This window comes from Dendrobates tinctorius, unplaced genomic scaffold, assembly GCF_039654945.1.
Source record: "Dendrobates tinctorius isolate UK_male_01 unplaced genomic scaffold, ASM3965494v1 ptg000125l, whole genome shotgun sequence".
NCBI lineage: Eukaryota > Metazoa > Chordata > Amphibia > Anura > Dendrobatidae > Dendrobates > Dendrobates tinctorius.
In genome coordinates, this window is record NW_027361793.1 from 6,668,858 (window position 1) to 6,693,046 (window position 24,189).

The following is a 24,189-nucleotide window of genomic DNA, read 5'->3' on the forward strand; positions in this document are numbered from 1 at the left end:
TAATAAGAAGAATAAGTTAGCATCGTTCGGATTACAATATAGTGGTTTTTTCAAACCACTATAATAAGAAGAAGAAGAAGAAGTTAGCAGCGTTCGGATTACAAGATAGTGCTTTCTTCAAAGCACTATAAAAATTTTGCCACAGGGAAAACGTGCCCTGAGGCGATTCAAATGGCAGTTAAGCTCATTGATATGCGCAGGCAGACCCAGTTACTATGCCAACGCCTACGAACTATACGTGACCTCTCCAGGACAGAGTTCCTGGCAGATAATTTCAGCTCTTAAAGCGAAACCCACAGCACAAATGCAAATCTAGCTTCATCACATGACGCATGCCCCCAGAGAGAATGTGCGCTAAAGTGGATTTAGAAACCCAGTGAGCCAAACTGGCTCTTAAAGGGTCGACGCGCCAAAGTGATTCTTAAAGGGCCGGCACGCTAAATCGAAAGCTGAGTGACCCCAGGCTCCAAATCGGAGGCTGAGCCACCCCGACCTCCAAATCGGAGGCTGATCGACCCTGGCCTACAAATCGGAGGCTGAGCCACCCTGGCCTCCAAATCGGACCCAGAGTGGCCCCGCCTACCAAATCGGACCCAGACTGGCCCCACCCGCCAAATCGTACCCAGAGTGGCCCCACCAAATCGGACCCTATGGAGCCCCCACCAAATCGGACCCTATGGAGCACCCCACCAAATTGGACCCAGCATGGCCCCGCCCACCAACTCGGTCTCTGATGTTTCGCCCACGAAATCGGACCCAGAGTGGCCCACCCACCAAATCGGACTCTGAGGTGTCCCGCCCACCAAATCGGACCCTGACAGGCCCCGCCCACCAAATCGGACTCTGAGGTGTCCCGCCCACCAAATCAGACCCTGACAGGCCCCGCCCACCAAATAGGATCCTGAGTGACCCACCCACAAAATCGGTCCCAGAGTGGCCCCGCCCACCAAATCGGACCCTGACAGGCCCCGCCCACCAAATCTGACCCTGAGTGACCCACCCACAAAATCGGTCCCAGAGTGGCCCCGCCCACCAAATCGGACCCTGAGGGGCCCCGTCCACCAAATCGGACCCAGAGTGGCCCCGCCCACCAAATTGGACCCTGATGGGCCCCGCCCTCCAAACCGGACCCTGAGGGGCCCCGCCCACCAATTCAGACCCTGAGGGTCACCCTGCCCACCAAATCGGACCCTGAGGGGGCGCCCTGCCCAGCAAATCGGACCCTGAGGGGCCCCGGCCACAAAATCGGACCCTGAGGGTCACCCTGCCCACCAAATCGGACCCTGAGGGGCCCCGGCCACAAAATCGGACCCTGAGGGGCTCTGCCCACAAAATCGGACCCTGAGGGCCCCGCCCACCAAATCGGATCCTGAGGGGCCCCGCTCACCAAATCAGACCCTGAGGGGCCCCACAGGCCAAAGTGACCCCTGAGAGGCACCCACAGTTAAAACGGATCCTGAGTTGAAAGTCTTGCAGGGGCAGCAGGCAAGTCTCTCTTAAAGGGGCAGCCCAGGCACCATTTCAAAGCACTATCTGTACTTCCTTCAGGAAATACAGAACTAGTTATTTTTCGACTTCTCCACGTTTTCTGCAATTAATGCAGCCCGAACCGCTCGGCGCAGAGACCACGTTCAGGCGGCGTTTCGAAGCCCTCAGTGGGGACAGGTGTGCTATGTATTTTTGGAGACGATTTGATTTGTAGTTTTTAAAAAAAATCGCATTTTAAGCAAAGATTTTCCCATAGGAATTAATGGCAACCTTTCCATGACCCCAACTGACATGGATTGAAGCCGCAGCGCAGGTGCAGTAACCTTACAAAGATGGCAGCTATGTAAAGGCAGGTTCCACACATGACCCGTATTAGCTAATAGAAACTGACAGATCGCTGATTCAAGTTCTTAAAGGCGCAGCGCGCCAATGGCTTCTGAAAAGCCCCACCCAGTGATGGCTAACCTTTGCACTCCAGCTGTTGTAAAACTACAACTTCCAGCATGCCCTTGCAACCTGCAGTAGTTGAGTCATACTGGAAGTTGTAGTTCTCTGACAGCTGGAGTGCCAAGGTTCACCATCACTGCAGTCGGACGCCAAAGTGGCTTTAGAAGCCCAGTGTTACAGAGTGGCCCCTGAGGGGCCCGGAGCGCCAAAGTTACCCCCGAGGCAAAGTGGCAGCATGTGTCAATATGGCTAAAGTGGCTACCAAGTGGCTACCGAGGGGCCAAATTGGCTATAGAGGTGCCAAATGTGCCAAAGTGGCTACTGAGATGCCGAATGTGCCAAAGTGGCTACCAAGTGGCCAAAGTGGCTACCGAGGTGCCGAATGTGCCAAAGTGGCTACCAAGTGGCCAAAGTGGCTACCGAGGTTCCGATTGTGCCAAAGTGGCTACCAAGTGGCCAAAGTGGCTACCAAGTGGCCAAAGTGGCTACAGAGGTGCCGAATGTGCCAAAGTGGCTACTAAGATGCCGAATTTGCCAAAGCGGCTTTCAAGTGGCCAAAGTGGCTACCGAGGTGCCGAATGTGCCAAAGTGGCTACCGAGGTGCCAAATGTGCTAAAGTGGCTACCAAGTGGCCAAAGTGGCTACCGAGGTGCCGAATGTGCCAAAATGGCTACCAATTGGCCAAAGTGGCTACTGAGGTGCCGAATGTGCCAAAGTTGCTACCAAGTGGCTACAGAGGTGCAGAATGTGCCAAAGTGGCTAACAAGTGGCCAAAGTGGCTACTGAGGTGCCGAATGTGCCAAAGTGGTTACCAAGTGTCCAAAGTGGCTACCGAGGTGCCGAATGTGCCAAAGTGGCTACCGTGGTGCCAAATGTGCTAAAGTGGCTACCAAGTAGCCGAAGTGGCTACCGAGGTGCCGAATGTGCCAAAGTGGCTACCAAGTGGCCAAAGTGGCTACCGAGATGCCGAATGTGCCAAAGTGGCTTCAAAGTGGCCAAAGTGGCTACCAAGGTGCCGAATGTGCCAAAGTGGCTGCCAAGTGGCCAAAGTGGCTACCGAGGTGCCGAATGTGCCAAAGTGGCTAGTAAGTGGCCAAAGTGGCTACCAAGTAGCCAAAGTGGCTACGGAAGTGCCAAATGTGCCAAAGTGGCTACCAAGTGGCCAAAGTGGCTACCGAGGTGCCGATTGTGCCAAAGTGGCTACCAAGTGGCCAAAGTGGCTTTCAAGTGGCCAAAGTGGCTACCGAGGTGCCGAATGTGCCAAAGTGGCTACCGAGGTGCCAAATGTGCTAAAGTGGCTACCAAGTGGCCAAAGTGGCTACCGAGGTGCCGAATGTGCCAAAATGGCTACCAAATGGCCAAAGTGGCTACTGAGGTGCCGAATGTGCAAAAGTGGCTACCAAGTGGCCAAAGTGGCTACTGAGGTGCCGTGCCGAATGTGCCAAAGTGGCTTCCGTGGTGCCAAATGTGCTAAAGTGGCTACCAAGTGGCCGAAGTGGCTACCGAGGTGCCGAATGTGCCAAAGAGGCTACCAAGTGGCCAAAGTGGCTACCAAGGTGCCGAATGTGCCAAAGTGGCTACCAAGGTGCCGAATGTGCCAAAGTGGCTGCCAAGTGGCCAAAGTGGCTACCAAGGTGCCGAATGTGCCAAAGTGGCTAGTAAGTGGCCAAAGTGGCTACCAAGTAGCCAAAGTGGCTACAGAAGTGCCAAAGGTGCTAAAGTGGCCAAAGTGGCTACCGAGGACAATACCCAGATACGATACATAGCCAGGAAAGCTCCTGCTTTGAGCGATATCTTATCCCCCAGTCTTTTTATCAGTAATAGGAGAACTAAAAATAATACTTGGTGGTCATATAAAGGCTTTTCCAAATGTGGACATCATCCCTGTAAAGTCTGCAACTATGTGGTTAAAACCAGCAGATTCACTTCTAGTGTTACTGGCATATCATACCCTATTCAGTCTCACATAAATTGTAATTCAGAAGGAGTAATATATGTTATTGAATGCGTTTTTTGTAACCTACAATATGTAGGCTGTACAATAGGACCTCTTAAAAAGAGAATTAGGAAACACTTATCAGAAGCTACTAGTAGCAATTATAATATTTCAGCAGTTTCTTATCATTGTATAACTGTTCATGGAGGTAAAACTGATAGTCTCAAAATTATAGCAATAGAGAAAGTCTATAGATCTACTAGGGGAGGTGATTTCAGGAGAAAATTATTAAATCGTGAATCCTTTTGGATTTTTAAATTAAATACAAGAGTACCATTAGGTCTGAACAAACGACTTGATTTAATATTGCAATTAGATTGATATTTTCTTATGTATATTTACATTCTACTTAGTCCTATTCAATTCTGGTTATTCTGATAATTTTTGTGATTGTTATTATATTCTTATGATATCTTTTTATTAGTTTTTTTTTTTTTGTTTTTTTTTTCTCCTGTTTTTCCGACTAGTTTTTGTTTCAGCTCCACATTAGGCTGAGTGTTTGCAAGAGTTAACTGGCAGGGATACTCCCTATTTTCATTAATTCTTTTGTCCAACACCTGTGATTTACTAGTTTTTGTACTATTTGTAGTCGTCAGTATTGGTCTAGTGTGAACCATGAGTAAGATCCTCTAGGTCGAAACGCGTTGGTTGGAGACCACCAGAGACCCCATCTGCCTGTATGTCCTTATCCACACTTTTTTCTGTTCGATTTTAAGAATTTATAATAAATGATGTATTTTTAACTGAAGTCCAGCGCTGGAGATTCCATCCTTTATTTTGCTTCAGTCAACACCCCTGATCAAGGTGACTCCGTGCGCAGGAGGATTATGGATCGCAACCGAGACTGGTGAGCTGACCTCCCTTCATTTTCCCTATCCTTCTATAATTATATTTATGATCTAGTCCTGCTCCCTTACTCTACAATTGTTGTGGACGCTTGTTAACACTAATTCTATGGACATGGATTTGGACAGAAATAGGCAGCATATCTTTGCAGCCATTTTTGACTCTACAGATGATGTTACTAATGTGAGCAGTGGGGTCTCTCAGGTAGAGTCTTTAGAAAACCTTTTTAATAAACTGGAAAATCGGAAAAATAAGGAAACCAGATTATGGTGGGACATGACCTCTCTAAAATCTTATCTGACGAAAAAAATTATCCCTAGGGGATTGAGACTGAATAAAAGACCTACCTTCATCTACTCAGACACTTTCAGATTAGAGTGGGAGCAGATTCTTACACAAAGTTCTTTCAAATTAATGGAGTTGATTATTAAATATGAGGAACTGGAGATGACTTGTGTTAAAGAAGAGATCACTAAGATGCAGACTTCTCTGAACAAACACAATAATGTGAAAGACTTTGACAAATTTAATTCAAGAATGGAAAAAAATCTTTCCAAACTGGAAGAATATATTGCAGATATAAAACGCAGTAAATTCACAAGAGACAAACGCGACTTTGAATTGAACCAGGTCTATTCCTGGAAGAAAAGCCGTCCTTTTCAAGAAAGTAAAAAACGATATCAGCATGGTTTTTCAGGCTTTCACCATAGAGATCGCAGGGTCAGCTTCACCAGGTCTCATGATTCAACAGTGTCTTCCAGTTCTAATCTGAATACGTCAGAAGAGTTCTTAGATGCTTCCTTCAACACTAATCATTCTGAGGATATCCGTAGTGATGGAATTATCGTAAGGAGATCAAAAAACGACGGAGAAGAGCGGGGAGGAAACATAAAAAGAAACTACCACTTCAGAAACAGGAGGAGATATCAACATGCCCTGTAATAAATCTTTCAAGCTATATCCTATCAGAAGCTCATATGACTCTCTTGAGCAAAGGCTTGGGATTTAGTCCAGTCAACAAATTTGATTTTTATCAGACTCTTCTAGATGTGAATAAGTTTGCCAGAAATTTAACTTTGAAATGTCATTTTGACTACCAGTCCACCTCTTCAGAGACCTTGTCACTGTCTGGATCTACAAATATTCCTGAGTTAATTTTTCCCTATGGAAATTTTTCTTTTAAAGATCTTATAGGCTATTCCACTCTTAGAGACTTACAATCACATTCCTTACCAAAAAATAGGACTTTAAATGATCTCTTTAAAATGCCCAATCCAGGGTTTTATCCAGTTCAGTCCAGACCTGCTATTCTAGATATATTCCAAGAACTAATAGAGAAAGATTTAGTGGAGCTTGATAAAATAACAGAAATGACATATGACAATTTAACAGCACAAGAGAGAGCAGCTATGAAAGAGTTAAAAGATAATGCTGACATTCTGGTGAGACAGGCAGATAAAGGGGGTGGAGTAGTCGTGCTTAATGCTGGTCTGTATTATTCAGAAAATCTGCGCATTTTGAATGATTCTGCTACCTATTCCAAGATTTCTAGTGATCCCACGTCTAAATTTCAGTGTGATTTGTCAAAATTATTAAACGATGGTTTAGTCACAGGGGCCATAACACAGAAAATTTATGATTATGTTAATATCAAGAACCCTGTGATTCCCATTTATCATGCGTTTCCTTAAATCCACAAGGATTTGTCCCCCCCCCCCTTTAGAACTATAATTTCGGGGATAGGGTCTTTTTCAGAGAAATTGGCAGAGTGGGTTGATCATTACCTACAACCTTTGGTCATTGATCTTCCAGGATATATCAGAGACACCAAAATGTTAATCTCTGCCTTGGATGATTATCATTGGTCACCAGAATATTCATGGATTACCTGTGATGTGGTGGGTTTATACCCGTCCATACCACACAATGTGATTATCTCTAGTCTCACATTCTTTTTGGACAAATATAGCACATATGTGATAGAAATTCAATCCTTCATTGTGGATGCAGTTTCCTTTCTTCTCTCACATAATTATTTTTCATTTGATGGAATTTTTTTCTTACAAAAACAAGGAGTAAGTATGGGGGGTAAATGTTCCCCAGCTTTAGCTAATATTACAGTAGCTGTTTGGGAAGAGAAATATATCTTATGTAACAATAATCCCTTTTCACAAAATATACAACTATATGGCCGCTTTATAGATGACCTGATTTTGATTTGGAAGGGAGACATCTCAGGGATTAGTGATTTCATTAGCTATATCAATATGAATGATTTTAATCTTTCATTTACATTTACAGTGTCGGATTTTTCTATCAGTTATCTGGATGTGACTTTGTCTGTGAATCCTGTAAGCCAAAAGGTCTGCGTTTTTCCTTTCAGAAAACCCACAGATACAAATTCAATTTTACAAGCTTATTCTTGTCACCCCAAGCACGTGGTTAAAAACATTCCAGTGGGAGAATTAATTAGGTTAAAAATAAATTGTAGTTCACCTATAACATTTGCTAAAGAATCAAACAAAACCCTTTCTAGACTTAAGGACAGAGGATATGCTAATTGGATGCTAAGGAAAGCTGATAATATTGTCAGCAGGATCGATAGACACACCCTGCTGAATGAATCTCCTTTGAGCCTTGTACACACTGGAGTTACTGCTAACAAGAAAAAGAATCGCACACGGGCCCCCTGTAATAATTATGGCCGTCCTATAGTTAGTTTTTCTACCATGTACAGTTCACAATTCAATAAGATAACGGACATTGTCAAAAAACATTTACCTGTTTTACACAATGATAATAAACTTGGTCAAATTCTGGACAATACCCAGATTAGATACATAGCCAGGAAAGCTCCTGCTTTGAGCGATATCTTATCCCCCAGTCTTTTTATCAGTAATAGGAGAACTAAAAATAATACTTGGTGGTCATATAAAGGCTTTTCCAAATGTGGACATCATCCCTGTAAAGTCTGCAACTATGTGGTTAAAACCAGCAGATTCACTTCTAGTGTTACTGGCATATCATACCCTATTCAGTCTCACATAAATTGTAATTCAGAAGGAGTAATATATGTTATTGAATGCGTTTTTTGTAACCTACAATATGTAGGCTGTACAATAGGACCTCTTAAAAAGAGAATTAGGAAACACTTGTCAGAAGCTACTAGTAGCAATTATAATATTTCAGCAGTTTCTTATCATTGTAAAACTGTTCATGGAGGTAAAACTGATAGTCTCAAAATTATAGCAATAGAGAAAGTCTATAGATCTACTAGGGGAGGTGATTTCAGGAGAAAATTATTAAATCGTGAATCCTTTTGGATTTTTAAATTAAATACAAGAGTACCATTAGGTCTGAACAAATGACTTGATTTAATATTGCAATTATATTGATATTTTCTTATGTATATTTACATTCTACTTAGTCCTATTCAATTCTGGCTATTCTGATAATTTTTGTGATTGTTATTATATTCTTATGATATCTTTTTATTAGTTTTTTTTTTTTTTTTTTTTTTTCTCCTGTTTTTCCGACTAGTTTTTGTTTCAGCTCCACATTAGGCTGAGTGTTTGCAAGAGTTAACTGGTAGGGATACTCCCTATTTTCATTAATTCTTTTGTCCAACACCTGTGATTTACTAGTTTTTGTACTATTTGTAGTCGTCAGTATTGGTCTAGTGTGAACCATGAGTAAGACCCTCTAGGTCGAAACGCGTTGGTTGGAGACCACCAGAGACCCCATGTGCCTGTATGTCCTTATCCACACTTTTTTCTGTTCGATTTTAAGAATTTACAATAAATGATGTATTTTTAACTGAAGTCCAGCGCTGGAGATTCCATCCTTTATTTTGCTTCAGTCAACACCCCTGATCAAGGTGACTCCGTGCGCAGGAGGATTATGGATCGCAACCGAGACTGGTGAGCTGACCTCCCTTCATTTTCCCTATCCTTCTATAATTAAAGGTGCTAAAGTGGCTACCAAGTGGCCAAAGTGGCTACTGAGGTGCCTAATGTGCCAAAGTGGCTACCAAATGGCCAAAGTGGCTACCGAGGTGCCAAAGAGGCTACCAAGTGGCCAAAGTGGCTACAGAGGTGCCGAATGTGCCAAAATGGCTGCCAAGTGGCCAAAGTGGCCACTGAGGTGCCAAAGTGGCTACCAAGGTGCCAAATTTGCTGAAGTGGCTACCAAGTTGCCAAAGTGGCTACCAAGTTGCCAAAGTGGCTACCGAGGTGCCGAATGTGCCAAAGTGGCTACAGAGGTGCTGAATGTGCCAAAGAGGCTACCAAGTGGCCAAACTGGCTACCAAGTGGCCAAAGTGGCTACCAAGTAGCCAAAGTGGCTACAGAGGTGCCGAATGTGCTAAAGTGGCTACCAAGTGGCCAAAGTGGCTACAGAGGTGCTGAATATGCCAAAGTGGCTACCGAGGTGCCGAATGTGCTAAAGTGGCTACCAAGTGGTCAAAGTGGCTATCAAGTGGCCAAAATGGCTACCGAGGTGCCAAAGTGGCTACTGAGGTGCCGAATGTGCCAAAGTGGCTACCAAGTGGCCAAAGTGGCTACTGAGGTGCCGAATGTGCCAAAGTGGTTACCAAGTGGCCAAAGTGGCTACAGAGGTGCCGAATGTACCAAAGTGGCTACCAAATGGCCAAAGTGGCTACCGAGGTGCCAAAGTGGCTACCGAGGTGCCGAATGTGCCAAAGTGGCTACCAAGTGGTCAAAGTGGCTATCAAGTGGCCAAAATGGCTACCGAGGTGCCGAATGTGTCAAAGTGGCTACCAAGTGGCCGCAGTGGCTACCGAGGTGCCAAATGTGCCAAAGTGGCTACAGAGGTGCTGAATGTGCCAAAGTGGCTTCAAAGTGGCTACCGAGGTGCTGAATGTGCCAAAGTGGTTACCAAGTGGCCAAAGTGGCTACAGAGGTGCTGAATGTGCCAAAGTGGCTACCAAGTGGCCAAAATGGCTACCGAGGTGCCAAATGTGCCAAAGTGGCTACCAAGTGGCCAAAGTGGCTACCGAGGTGCCGAATGTGCCAAAGTGGCTACCAAGTAGCCAAAGTGGCTACAGAATTGCCAAATGTGCCAAAGTGGCTACTAAGTTGCCAAAGTGGCTACCAAGTGGCCAAAGTGGCTACCGAGGTGCCGAATGTGCCAAAGTGGCTACAGATATAACGAATGTGCCAAAGTGGCTTCCAAGTGGCCAAAGTGGCTACCAAGGTGCCAAACTGGCTACCAAGTGGCCTAAGTGGCTACAGAGGTACCGAATGTGCCAAAGTGGCTATACACAACATTCAGATTCTAACTTTACTTTCTTACAGTCGACAACTGATACACTGCTGTAAAGCTGGCAGCGCTGTTCAAGCACCATGTATTTCCTTCAGGAAATGCCCATCTAGTTAGTAATGTGATTGTTACATCTCATTCACAATGATAACTACTGTCAAATTTATGCAATGTGCAGTATAGAGAGGACAACTCTACGAACACCACTTCAAAATCTGAATAACTATTATCATCTATTATCTATTTATCTATCTATTCTCTATCTATCTATTAGCATCTATTATCTATATATCATATCTATCTATCTATCTACACTGGTTGACAAAAGGGTATTGATGTTTTGAACCTTTGAATTTCAGCATCCATATCTCGCCATCCACTTCTGCTTTGATTGTGAGACTACTATCATTTTATATTCAATCATCTCAATCATCTTGACTATCTCATACATAAATATGACTTACAACTATTTAGCACATGATTAGTTATGCAGATTTGTGTCATGTCACTGCATTGTTACTGTTTTGCTTGTGGTGGTGGAAAAATATTTTTATTTCTGAATACTACAAAATATAATCTGTTCTCACATTCTTTGAAAGTCAAAAGTTCAAAATATTATTACCCTTCTGCTTGTCAGTGTATCTATCTAAGAATAGAATAGCTGTAGCAGACTAATCCAGGTATCAGTTGGTGTCAAGGTTCCAGTAACTCTAAAGAATTTTTTCATTTTCCAACATAATTTGCCAAATACAGACTTTATTTAGCCTTTTTGTTGTGTTTTTCCATTTGAGCTAGAAAAGGTCTGTTTTTGTTGCCGCTTATGCTGGACCATTTTCTTCTTTGTTGGAATATATTTGTCTACCTATCTAGGGAAATGAAGGGTGTCCAACTATTTGCTCTACCACTGCTCAAAAAAGCAGTCTATTTGGTTTATTTATTCAGCATAAACCACATAACGTAAAGTCCATTTCATTACATCCATGAGCATATCATGACCACCAGTCTGTTCATGTAGCAGATGAACCTCTCTTCCGTTACTTACAACCCCCTTACATGAGGTTACCTTCCAGGAGCTCCACTGCACACGCTGACTCCTTGTCAGTCCTGGCTTCCTCAACACAATTAGCCATCACAGGCTCTGCAGGTACATGGTCTCACCCTGTGCTCTTCAAGAATCCGGTCCACTCGCAGGACCTTCCAACACAGAGACCATCCATGTACATGGCCTCATCATGTGCTCTTCAGGAATCTGGTCCACTTGCAGGACCTTCCAACACACAGAGATCTGTCCTCTTTCAGGACCTTACAACACCACAGTTTCCATTACATAGACCATAACCACACCCACAGGTATGGTACCTATCACATGGGCTGATCACGTGATTGTGACATCACTGCAGGTCCTCAACCGTAGGGAAAATCTAGGCCAAATCTTATCCTGCTGGCAGAAATATATCTTCCGTCCAGCACTACCTCTTTCGCTGCACCACACAGTATACAAATGTCATATATTATACTGTGGCCTACAGGGGATACCCCACTGTTTAAAGGGTTATCTAGAATTTTTGCTATTTTTGTGCATTAGGTTAAGGCTAGTTTCACATTTGTATCTTTGTGTGCAGCGCATAGTGCGCAAGTAGAAATGCATGCGAAAACGCGCATGCGTTTTTGCATGGGTTTGTGTTTTTATGCGCATGCGTTTTCTAGGTGTCACATTTAACAGGAGGAAAATCCTTGAAACAGACCATCAATGGGACACCAGTGGGCGTGTGTCATGGGAATTCTTCAGATTTTGCTGCTGATGAAGAAGACATGCTGCAATAAAAAAGAGACATTAGTACGTAATATAAATAGAGAAAAAAGTACAGTCAGAAATTAGGTTTTTATACTCACATTTCAAACAATGTTTCTTTGTGTAGGGGGTGTTTTAAACCAGTGACTAGACATGTTTACTCTTAAAACGCATGCGTACGCAAATGCAGGTATACGCATGTCCATGCGCATGCCTGCGTTCCCATAGACTGTAATGCGTTGTTTTGACGCATTCTGTGCTCAGTCGTGCACATGCGTTTTTTGACGCCTTTGGGCGGACTCAAAAATACAACATGGCTCGTCTAGACGCACACCTAGATAAAGCGAATGTGTACGAAAACGCAGATGAGCGCATGCAAACACAAGACCAGGCATACGCAATGTTAAACATAGGTACGCATGACGCATGCGCACAATGCGCTGCGCACAAAAACGCTAATGTGAAACCAGTCTAAGAACTACCAGACAAGTAGTTGCTAACTGCCTGTCTGTTCTCCACATAGACAATTTCTCCTGGCTCAGCTGAAGATTCCCTTGCTTCACTCCACCTCTCGTCAGCAGAGCAACTCTTCCGCTTCCGATCTGGTCTGTTGCCTGAGCGTCACTGCAGACGTCATGCTGATTAATAGCTGGCTCCCCACAGTCGGGCAGCGGATCCTGTCAGATTCCCCTTCAACAGAGCAGAAGCGGAGACTCTGCTCTGTTGAAGTGACATCAGGGGAAGCGGCTGGCTTTTCAGCAGGAGCATTCTGTGACCTCTCTGAGCCACCTGACTGTCAGTTCTTAGCCCCATGCACTAAACTAATAAAAGTTCCAGATAACCTCTTTAAGGGACCATTTCTAATTGTGGCGGCATACATTCATAATTATTTCTGTGTGATTGTCTAATAGTTCAAAGTGGTTATTATCATAAGCATTCAATCTTAACTTTAGTGAATAAAGATGGAAGGTAAGATTACATCATGGGTTGTGTAGCTCTGCCTCTCAGTAAGGTATATTTCTTTCCTTACACTAGTAATAGATCTTTTGTTCTGAACTAGTATGATGGGTGCAAGGTCAGTGATGATGAACTGTAGTGGTGTTGAAGTTTTAATTAGCCTGAAGTGGACTTGTTTGATGAAGTCCGTAGCGGTGTCTATACAGTATATTGACTTTCCAGACTGTCTGACAAAATATAAATCTGTTTCCAGCCATTCATTTCACTTATATTCATAGTCATTCCATTGAATGAATATGTTTTCGATTGCATTAGATGCTCATTAAAACAAATGGTGTTCTGCTCCCTTTCACCTCATTAAAAAATGCAATATAGTAGAACTGAAATTAGATAACTGGGAAGCACTTTGGACCGTGCACTCTCCTCTGGGAGAAGCAATGATCACAGTCAATAGACTATTTGGTTATTTGTAAGTAAGCAGCAATGAATTGAGGCACTTGGGAAAATGTAATTTCTTCACACATAAATGTAAAGAAATGGCTTATTTTAGGGCCGTGATTCTTCTGCGCCATTTTAGTTATGCAGCAAAGTTGCAGTAGCATGCAGATTTCTGCAGCATTATTGCCTTGCTTTTTGTGTTAAATGCGTACAAACAATATGCTTGTCACTTTTTTTGCGGAGTGGGGTACTTACTTTCTTTTGCGACAGTTTACTACTGCCAAGCCCATAAAATGTGATGCTTTCAGTCTAATTGAAAGTAATGATATATGACGGGAAGTGCTGCTGTTACAGTGTTGCAGTGCCGGATTCACGGTTTTACAGTGACTGAGGGCTCATTCAGACAAGAGGAGTTTTTACTGAATTTACCGTAGCTGTTTCAATGGATTTTTTTCTAAAAATTTGATTCACGGCAAAAGGATTTGACATGAGTCCCAATGCTGTTAAACCTGTAATTTCCCTGAAAGATGTGTGTAACGCTCTGAGGTCCCCTATGACAGTATCCAACTAGAGATGGGCGAACCCGAACAGTAAAGTTCGGCGTCCGTACCGAACACCTACTGTTCGGGCACAGACATTGAACACTGACTACACCAGGAAGTCCATGTTACTGTTCGGGTTTTGCTGCCTGAACACCGGGTGTTTGTCGCACTGTCATGTAAACGGCAGCGAGGTAAACACTGCTTCTGATCGGCAGTGAAATCATCCCCGCCGGTCAGAGCTGTGGTTCCCATGCTGTCAAAAGACAGCGTGAGTGCTCAGCTGTGATAGGAGGTATAAAGTTTACCTCCGGTCACTGGTGTCAGCTGATGGGACTACTGATCCCATCATCCAACAACTGCAGTCGCTAATAACAGCGAGAGCAGGAGCGTCTGATGGGAGTATTCATCAGTCGCTCCTGCGCTGTAAATAAATAATTTTTTTTAAAAAACGGCGTGGTTCCCTTGTATTTTTGCTAACCAGCCAGACAAAACTCTCAATTGTCAGCTTCAGCAAGGCTAGTTATCAAGAATAGAGGGGTCCCTCACTGTTTTTTTACAAATTATTTAAATAATTATTTTATTTTAAAAAAGGGGGGTCCCAGCATTTTTGACAACCAGCCTTGCTAAAGCTCACAGCTAGGGGCTGTTGGGAAGAGCTGGGCAAAGCACCAGAATTGGCACATCTAACAGATGTGCCTTTTCTGGGCAGCTGTGGGCTGCTATTTTTAGGCTGGGGGGCAATATCCATGGCCTTTTATCAGCCTTAGGGTCCCGTTTCACATAGCGATGCACCAGCGATCCCGATAACGATACGACCTGGTAAGGATCGCTGGTGCGTTGTCATACAGCAGCTATTCTGAACGATTACAGCCTGTGTCCCTGAGTTCCGCGTCGCCAACGAGATCGCTCATCGGCGTCAAACACAGCGATGCATGCTGGCCAGCGGGACGCTGATGATGAAAAAATGGCCCAGGTCATTCGAGCACGATCAGCGATATCCAGTGGGGGGGCCGGTCGCCGCTATGTGGCACATGTAGCGAGATCACTGTGGCATCACAAAATTGGTGATGCATTAGCGATCTCGCTAGCGATCTCACTATGTAAGATGGGGCCTTTAGAATAGCAGCCCCCAGCTGTCTGCTTTAGCAACGCTGGTTGTCAAAAATGGGGGGACCCCACGCCATTTTCTTAAATTATTTATTTAAATAATATTAAAAAAACAGCGTGGCAACCCCTCTATTCTTGATAATTAGCCTTGCTGAAGCTGGGGGTTGCAGCCCCCAGGTATGAGTTTTGCCTGGCTGGTTAGCAAAAATACAGGGGAACCCACGCTATTTTTTTAAATTATTTATTTACAGCGCAGGAGCGGCTGATGAATACTCCCATCCGCCGCTCCTGTTCTCACTGTAATTAGTGGCAACAGGTGTCAGATGATGGGATCAGTAGTCCCATCAGCTGACACCAATGACCGGAGGTAAAGTTTATACCTCCGATCACAGCTGTGCGCTCACGCTGTCTTTTGATAGCTTGGGAACCGGGGTTCTCTGACCAGCGGGGATGATTTCACCTCCAATCAGAAGCGGTGTTTGCCGCTCTGTCATGCCCATGACAGAGTGGCAAACACTGGATGTTGGGGCCCCCCATTTAAGTGAATGGGGTCCGGGTCAGGGTACTGTTCTGGTACCCGAACCCGAACTTTTTGTAACTCTTCGGCCGAACCTGCTGGAACCGAACATCAAGGTGTTCACCCATCTCTATATCCAACCCTTTTCCAGCTCTTTTTACACAAACACAGCCTCAGTAAGTGACAAGTGATATAAGAAGAAGTATGCAAATACCTTGGGATCATCATATAATAGTCTTTATTGTAAACAGAAAAAAAGGGACAGGAAATGCACTTTAAAAACAATTAAAACCCTAGCTAGGTTTATGAATGACTAGTAAGGTGTTTCCATAATAAGACTACCACCTACAGTCAACTGCCTGAAATCATAAATACACAGGGTAAATTGTAAACAAGCATCACTCAATTTCTTGTCATCATGTGAGTGCCAAAATACTACTAATGCGTTCCCTGCCTCAGTTTTTATACAGGCTATGATGATTCCTCCTGATTGTCTGTACTATGCCATGTAATGTGATAGTTGTTTGGCATTATGGGGAAGCTTGCAGAATTGCGCATGAGGGCATGCGAGCCTTCTCTGACTGTCCAATATTCTGTAATGTGTAAAATGGTAGAGGGTAATTCTTTGGCAACTCACGCATATTGAATCCCAATTTATTCTGAATGTACATGGACCTCTGAATTTCATAAAATTTAGCACACGTTTGGTTTGCATTGATTTCCACGTTTCTACCAAGTACTAAAAATACCGGTGAGGGGTATAATTTCCACTTGTTATATTTTTATAGTAACTGTTTGTAGCCACATATGAGAGATGCAGCCTTCTAAGGAAATTCTAGGAAATGATTTGTACTTTTTAATGTCACCTACAGAGCAAGAACTATGGTTGTAAATAAGTCCAAGGTTACAGTAAGATCAATAATTAGTGTGTCAAATAAAAACCACTGAAAGACTTGCCAGGTGCCATATTTGATGTACGGTATGATGGGCAACATACTTTTAAGGTATATACGCATGGCGTCTTTTTAGGGAAGATTCCTCCTTGAACCTTCCCTAAAAAGTCCTCCATAAATATTAAAATTAGTGAACATATGTACTGCAATATCAAAATGTCTTGCTTTGCATAAGTTATGTCTTTTGCAATTTCTTTTAACCGTTTCAGGCTTCGAAAGCCATGAAGCGGCTAAAAGAAGTGACCTGGCCATTCTTCAGAAAGCTGTCACTATGAAAGCGCCACTATTTGATGTGTGAAATTAAAATAACAAAAAACAAGAAGCCACCATTAGCAAAAATATGACAAAGAAGGTTCTTCTTTATGTGTGTTCTGCTTTAAAAGCTATGTGCACACTCCAGTGTCTATGAGATGCCATGACCAAATTCCCTTATATAGTTTAAAATTTTTGTTTTAGAAGGTTCGCTCAGTTGTCTTCTTGAGAATCTCTGATGACTGTTATGAACCAGTGTATATCATATTCCTTGTGTTTTACTGTATTCTTTGTTTGTTACAGGATGGACGTCTGCGAGTCAATGATCAGCTTTTGGCTGTGAATGGGGAGAGCTTACTTGGCAAATCAAATCGAGAAGCTATGGAAACGTTGCGGAGATCCATGTCTATGGAGGGAAACATTCGAGGGATGATTCAGCTTGTCATTGTGCGTAAGCTGGATAAACAAATGGAAGTAAGTGCTGCAGTCATTTGGCGCTTGTAGTACATATTACTATTTATCCCTATAAAATCTCTATAAATTAAAATAATCTAATTATGCTACCTCATCAGTTATCATTGTTAGTTTTTCTGGAGTACATTGCCTAAAATAAGACTTTACAATAACTTTATAAAAGTGATTGCTTTCATCCTTAGGAGTTGTTTTTCATACTTATAAAGTAGCAGACCCTGTTAACGTGATCTGTGAGACTTGCTACGGTATCAATATAGCGCCAAATCATACAAATTGCATAAGGATGCTTGGTGCACCAAGAGACGCTTGTGATCGAGTATCTGTGCTTCTGTAAATGTACAGTATGAAGCCATCTTCCATGAATGAATAAACTTGTCTATTGAGAAATAGAGCACTAAAATAAAAACTAACTGGATTTCGGAATGATTTACTGTATATATCTACTCCTCGTTAGAAATTATCCCACGGTGCCAGAAGCTTATCATGTCCTTCACGACAGTCACTCCTGAAAGTCAGTTGCGATCTCATATGGCACAGGATGCGCCTCATTGCGACTTGATGGATTTGGTATTTGACTTGCATTATAGTCATATTTACATGTCATAGAGCTAAACATAGGCACGATTCACACACGGGATGAAATATCATCCTTGTTTACCTACTGAATGTGAGCATGCCGAATGGTTTCATGATCAGCAACTGAATTCACCTTCAGCCATTAATACCGGCTTTCCAGTACGGAAAGTTTCTGACTACACTGCTGACTCCAGGGTTTTCTTGCTTTAGGCTTCTTCATACCTAGTTTATCTTTAGTTTTAAAACAGGTAAAAAAAAAGTCATACATTTCAAACATTTGAATGGACTATTTTTCCATATGGTTTGTCTGCGTTTTTTTTATTTCCAGCTTGCATTTTTCCTGTTTTTTTTTAATTCTTATATAAAATACTATGGCTACAAATGGCCACCACTAGAGCATGCATGCTCTTTGTATGTGAAGATATGCAAACACAAAATGTATAGTACTTGTGATGTACTATAAATACAGTGGGGCAAAAAAGTATTTAGTCAGTCAGCAATAGTGCAAGTTCCACCACTTAAAAAGATGAGAGGCGTCTGTAATTTACATCATAGGTAGACCTCAACTATGGGAGACAAACTGAGAAAAAAAAATCCAGAAAATCACATTGTCTGTTTTTTTTTCATTTTATTTGCATATTATGGTGGAAAATAAGTATTTGGTCAGAAACAAGCAAACAAGATTTCTGGCTCTCACAGACCTGTAACTTCTTCTTTAAGAGTCTCCTCTTTTCTCCACTTATTACCTGTAGTAATGGCACTTGTTTAAACTTGTTATCAGTATAAAAAGACACCTGTGCACACCCTCAAACAGTCTGACTCCAAACTCCACTATGGTGAAGACCAAAGAGCTGTCAAAGGACACCAGAAACAAAATTTTAGCCCTGCACCAGGCTGGGAAGACTGAATCTCCAATAGCCAACCAGCTTGGAGTGAAGAAATCAACTGTGGGAGCAATAATTAGAAAATGGAAGACATACAAGACCACTGATAATCTCCCTCGATCTGGTGCTCCACGCAAAATCCCACCCCGTGGGGTCAGAATGATCACAAGAACGGTGAGCAAAAATCCCAGAACCACGTGGGGGGACCTAGTGAATGAACTGCAGAGAACTGGGACCAATGTAACAAGGCCTACCATAAGTAACACTCTACGCCACCATGGACTCAGATCCTGCAGTGCCAGACGTGTCCCACTGCTTAAGCATGTTCATGTCCGGGCCCGTCTGAAGTTTGCTAGAGAGCATTTGGATGATCCAGAGGAGTTTTGGGAGAATGTCCTATGGTCTGATGAAACCAAACTGGAACTGTTTGGTAGAAACACAACTTGTCGTGTTTGGAGGAAAAAGAATACTGAGTTGCATCCATCAAACACCATACCTACTGTAAAGCATGGTGGTGGAAACATCATGCTTTGGGGCTGTTTCTCTGCAAAGGGGCCAGGATGACTGATCCGGGTACATGAAAGAATGAATGGGGCCATGTATCGTGAGATTTTGAGTGCAAACCTCCTTCCATCAGCAAGGGCATTGAAGATGAAACGTGGCTGGGTCTTTCAACATGACAATGATCCAAAGCACACCGCCAGGGCAACGAAGGAGTGGCTTCGTAAGAAGCATTTCAAGGTCCTGGAGTGGCCTAGCCAGTCTCCAGATCTCAACCCTATAGAAAACCTTTGGAGGGAGTTGAAAGTCCATGTTGCCAAGCGAAAAGCCAAAAACATCACTGCTCTAGAGGAGATCTGCATGGAGGAATGGGCCAACATACCAACAACAGTGTGTGGCAACCTTGTGAAGACTTACAGAAAACGTTTGACCTCTGTCATTGCCAACAAAGGATATATCACAAAGTATTGAGATGAAATTTTGTTTCTGACCAAATACTTATTTTCCACCATAATGTGCAAATAAAATGAAAAAAAAACAGACAATGTGATTTTCTGGATTTTTTTTTCTCAGTTTGTCTCCCATAGTTGAGGTCTACCTATGATGTAAATTACAGACGCCTCTCATCTTTTTAAGTGGTGGAACTTGCACTATTGCTGACTGACTAAATACTTTTTTGCCCCACTGTATATATTGTATATAAAATATATATAGCATGAAAATATATTAAATTAGTTGTAAATATCCACCCAATAGTTTTCACAGTTCTAGTGCATACAATATATGCGAGAGTTTGTGAGGCATTTGGTGTTATAGAAATATACCTGGTTTCATTTGATGCTTTTTCTTAGAGTTGTATTTTACCATATACTATGCCGGATATTTTCCGTGGCATTATATGCATCTTCTGTAGATGCTCATATAAACACTGGTGAGCTTCGTGTGGCTCTCCTGAATAGTGGTGATATTGCTCTGCTTAAAATTCAGCATCATCATCGTTCTCATAATCTGAATGGGGTTCTATAAATCGAAAATGTGTGTGTGCCTTTTATATACAACAAACATGACAGATGTGTCTGATAAACCCATACACACTTTATGATCCACACACAGGTAGGAGAAGCACATAAATATGAGCAAGATTTAATAGCACTGGGATAGATAGATCCATCCATTTATAGTGGGGAATGATTCATGAACCTGGAGTTGTAGTGACGGCTAAACTCATAAGTGGAGCGGTGGAGCACAGATCATGAATATATGCTGAGAAGAAATGCATTCTATTTACTATTGATGTCTATAAATGTGTGTGCACTGAAGTACACAGGCAGAGCCGTAGACAGTATGCCAATATTACATGTGTGATTTGCATGCTCTGCAACTTCCCGGTGTTACTGTTGTGCCTTGCAGCACCGGCCCTGGGTTCTGCTTGTAAAGATGAAAGATGAAAGTGGCCAGCTCACCATGGATAGATACTCAGGGGTCTTAACCACGCCAGTGTCTTGGCATGCCTTGTAAATCAAAATAAAGAGTAGTCCGGCTCAGGACCGTGTAGATTAACATTTCTTCTGTGCTTTCTTCCAAAATGTTTACAACAGGTACATCAAATCCATAAAAGAAACATGCCACCGACGCGTTATGGTGCCAAAAACGTATTGGTTTTAAACCTTTAGAAATAAAGTATTGAATACATTTTAATATTCCTTTGTTGAGATGGACCATTCATTCTTTGTACCAACTAGCTCATGTCCATTCATTCACAGAAAGTTGTGTGTGAGACATTGGAAACCTAGAAACTTATATAGATAGAAAATACATATACACAGCAGACATAAAGTTTGATTACGAAACATTTCTTTTTTTATACTATTTAACCATGTTACATTTGCCAATACTGTGGAATATGAAAGATATTTTGCAATATAGTCCCTTGATACTGATAACAGGTGGATATATTCGGGTGGATATACATCTGTTTGTTCCTTCTGACATTACATTTCTTCACTATCTGCACTGTGCCACAATTGTCCATTCTGAGTCTTCTAGTCTCATGGCACCTTTTGGACTTCTGAGGTTGCACAGTTCTTAGGGCAGATGTTAGGGTAGATTACAGCTTAGACTTGTTCAGTCACTATACCATAGTAGTACAAAGAAAGGAAGACGATGGGAAGCATGGTGGCTCAGTGGTCAGCACTGCAGAATTGCAGCCCTGGGATCCTGGATTCTAGTCCCACCAAGGACAACATCTGCAAGGAGTTTGTATGTTCTCCCCGAGTTTGATGGTTTTCCTCCGGGTTCTCCGCTTTCCTCCCAAATGCCAAAGTCATACTGATAGGAAATGCAAATTCTGAGACCCAGTGTGAACAACGATGATGTTTGTAAAGCGCTATGGAATTAATGGCGCTATATAAGTGAGTAAAATAAGTAAAACGAAGGAGCAATTGTAAATTGATTCTTCTGAAGGCTTTTGCTTCCATATATTTTGAATGATACAGGAACATGAAGTGTCAGTATAATGATTTAAAGATCTGACAGAGCCTGACTACTGGTTTTAGCAAAAACGTGGCAGATGAATATTTTCTGAACCTAAATCATCGTCTTATATTACTCTTATTTATTGTTCGATCTGGATGATGCAGATTTACATTATCCTCCGTTTTAATTTGTAGCTGGTTTTAGTTATATGACAACCACATCTATGTGAATTAATGGGGAGGGAGGGGATGGAATGCCGTAGAAGACAGAAAGCCAATAAATCATTTAGATTTCACATCAGCCTTGGTGATTTGAATACCACGGTCCACCAAATCGAAGAGCCTTACTTAAACAGTCAACATGTATTTTTCCTCCATGAATCATGACTCTACGGCTACCATATAAATGCTGCTCGAATGCTTTCTCCTAGCGCACGTATAATGAAGCTGAGATTGAATGAAACTCTTCTTAAACAGAAATTATTTTTTATGTGGTGTTCTGGATGTTCAATTGTAATTCCATTTGAAAATGAGGATGAGTCCTGTTCAGCCCCACCTTCTGCAAAAAACTGTCTTTTTAATGCATGGCATCACTAGATGAACTGAATATCTTTAAACAATCCATTATCTTTTTATTGGCTTAGACACTAATGGAAGCTCCATGACAGCTATGTTTTATAAGCTGAATACTTTAATTAGGCCAGTTGTTGATCAGCTGTTGGGATATTGATTGTGACATTTATCAGGAGAGCCCAAAAGCTTTATGTTGTTTTTTGTTTTTGTTTGCTTTCCTGTTTACTGTTTATCATTCACAAGTCTTACAATATGTGTGCCTATATATTGCAGAATCTGCTCGATATGGGTCCTATTGTTTCCTTAATTTACGGTACAGCAAAAAAGGGTTGTTTGATTATCTAGTAATATATTAAACTGTTTTTTTTAGTGTCTAATGAAGAAGTGAAGGCTCTATATTGCTGTGTATAAAGTGGACGTCTACACAAAGCCTTTCTTATGTCATTGCTGTGTGGGTGTTTGTGTGAACAGGACCATAGTCCTGCCCATAGCACATTGTAAGCAATGGTCGCAGTACAGCTGTTTCCCCCTTATGGGATAAATTCTTTTTTTTTTTTATTTCTTAGATTGTACAGTTCTCCATATTTTCTCAGTTCCATAACACAAAATATTTCTTATTCAGATCACTGCTGGTCAGTGTATGCTGAGAAGGAAAGTTCAGTTGTGGTCAACATTAAGGCTATGTGCACACGTAAGCAGAATTTTCCTGAGCAAAACCTGATTCCTTCCCAGGAAATCCACATTTTTATGTTTTGCGTTTTTTGCGCATTTTTTTTTCCGGAGGATGCACATTTTCATTGAATATAGTTAGAAATGCGCATTTTTATGCAAAATTAATGAACATGCTGTGTTTTTTTGCGGAAAAAAAAGCATCATGTGCACAAAAATTGCGGAATGCATTATAAGAATGGGATGCTTAATGTATGCACATTTTAAGTGTTTTTGCAGGGGAAAAACGCTTAAAAGACGTGAAAAAAACACTAACGTGTGCACACAGCCTAAAGGGAACTGGTTATGTAAAAAAATACTGTTAAGAAAATAGAAAAAATCCAGTTCCTCGTGAAGATAAAATTTCCAATTTTCATTCCAGCATGGATACAATTCAGCTCCTCAGGACTGCATCAGCTTAGACAGGTGCGGCTTTGTCATGCCTGTCATGCCGCTTGTGCTGCATGATTCCTGGAGCAGGGTCCTCGCGGCCGCTCTGGGAGCCCCTCTAATGCGCACGCGCATCTCACCTTATGGCTGCTCGCCAATGCTAGTGCGCACTCACGTTGTATCTTGCGGCTGTGCGCCGTTGCTGGTGCGCACAAACATCTCCTGTGCTGGATCCTTTGGCTGCTGCCTGTGCATGGCGCGTGTGCACGCGCTCATCTCCATGCTGCCTGCAACGGTTCCTCTCTATGATCCTTGAGGGCCTGACCCAGTGTTCCTCTCTATGTTCCTGGAGGACCCGACCTGGTGGTCCTCTCTATGGTCCTGGAGGAACTGATCCAGCGATCCTCTCTATGGTTCTGGAGGACCTGATCCAGCGATCCTCTCTATGGTCCTGGAGGACCTGATCCAGCGATCCTCTCTATGTTTCTGGAGGACCTGATCCAGCGATCCTCTCTATGGTTCTGGAGGACCTGATCCAGTGATCCTCTCTATGGTTCTGGAGGACTTGATCCAGCGATCCTCTCTATGGTCCTGGAGGACCCAACCCAGTAGTCCTCTCTATGGTTCTGGAGGGCCTGACCTGGAAATCCTCTCTGTGATCCTGGAGGGCCTGTCCCGGAAGTCCGATTTTCCAATCCCTATATCAGGCCGCCTCTTCCTATGGGAGGGGCCTGATTATCGTGTGGCTTCCCTGCTAGACCTGCTTGGTCTCTGCTCGGTTGCTCCCTCTATTCTGTGCCCCTGCACTCTGCCCTGTTGTGCTTCTTCGCACACGCTCTGTGCTTGTACTTCGTCTTGTGTCCTGTTCCTGTCTTGTGTCCTGTACCTTGTCTCGTGTTTTGTACTTTGTCTGGTGTCCTGTACTTTGTCTGTGTAGTTTTCCTTTCCTCTGCTCTGTTGTGCTCTATTGGCACAGTCTCTGCTTCTTTCCTAT

At 42.8% G+C, this 24,189-nt stretch overlaps 1 protein-coding gene across 6 annotated transcripts in view; it reads left to right on the forward strand.

Annotated features, from left to right (window-relative positions):
• PARD3B (par-3 family cell polarity regulator beta) overlaps positions 1–24,189 on the forward strand; it is a 1,359,033-nt gene that overhangs the window by 771,849 nt on the left and 562,995 nt on the right. For all 6 annotated transcript variants that reach the window (XM_073541872.1, XM_073541870.1, XM_073541869.1 and 3 more), the window contains one exon: positions 16,919–17,089. In XM_073541872.1, the coding sequence (XP_073397973.1) occupies positions 16,919–17,089 (171 nt within the window). The remainder of the gene's footprint in view (positions 1–16,918; positions 17,090–24,189) is intronic.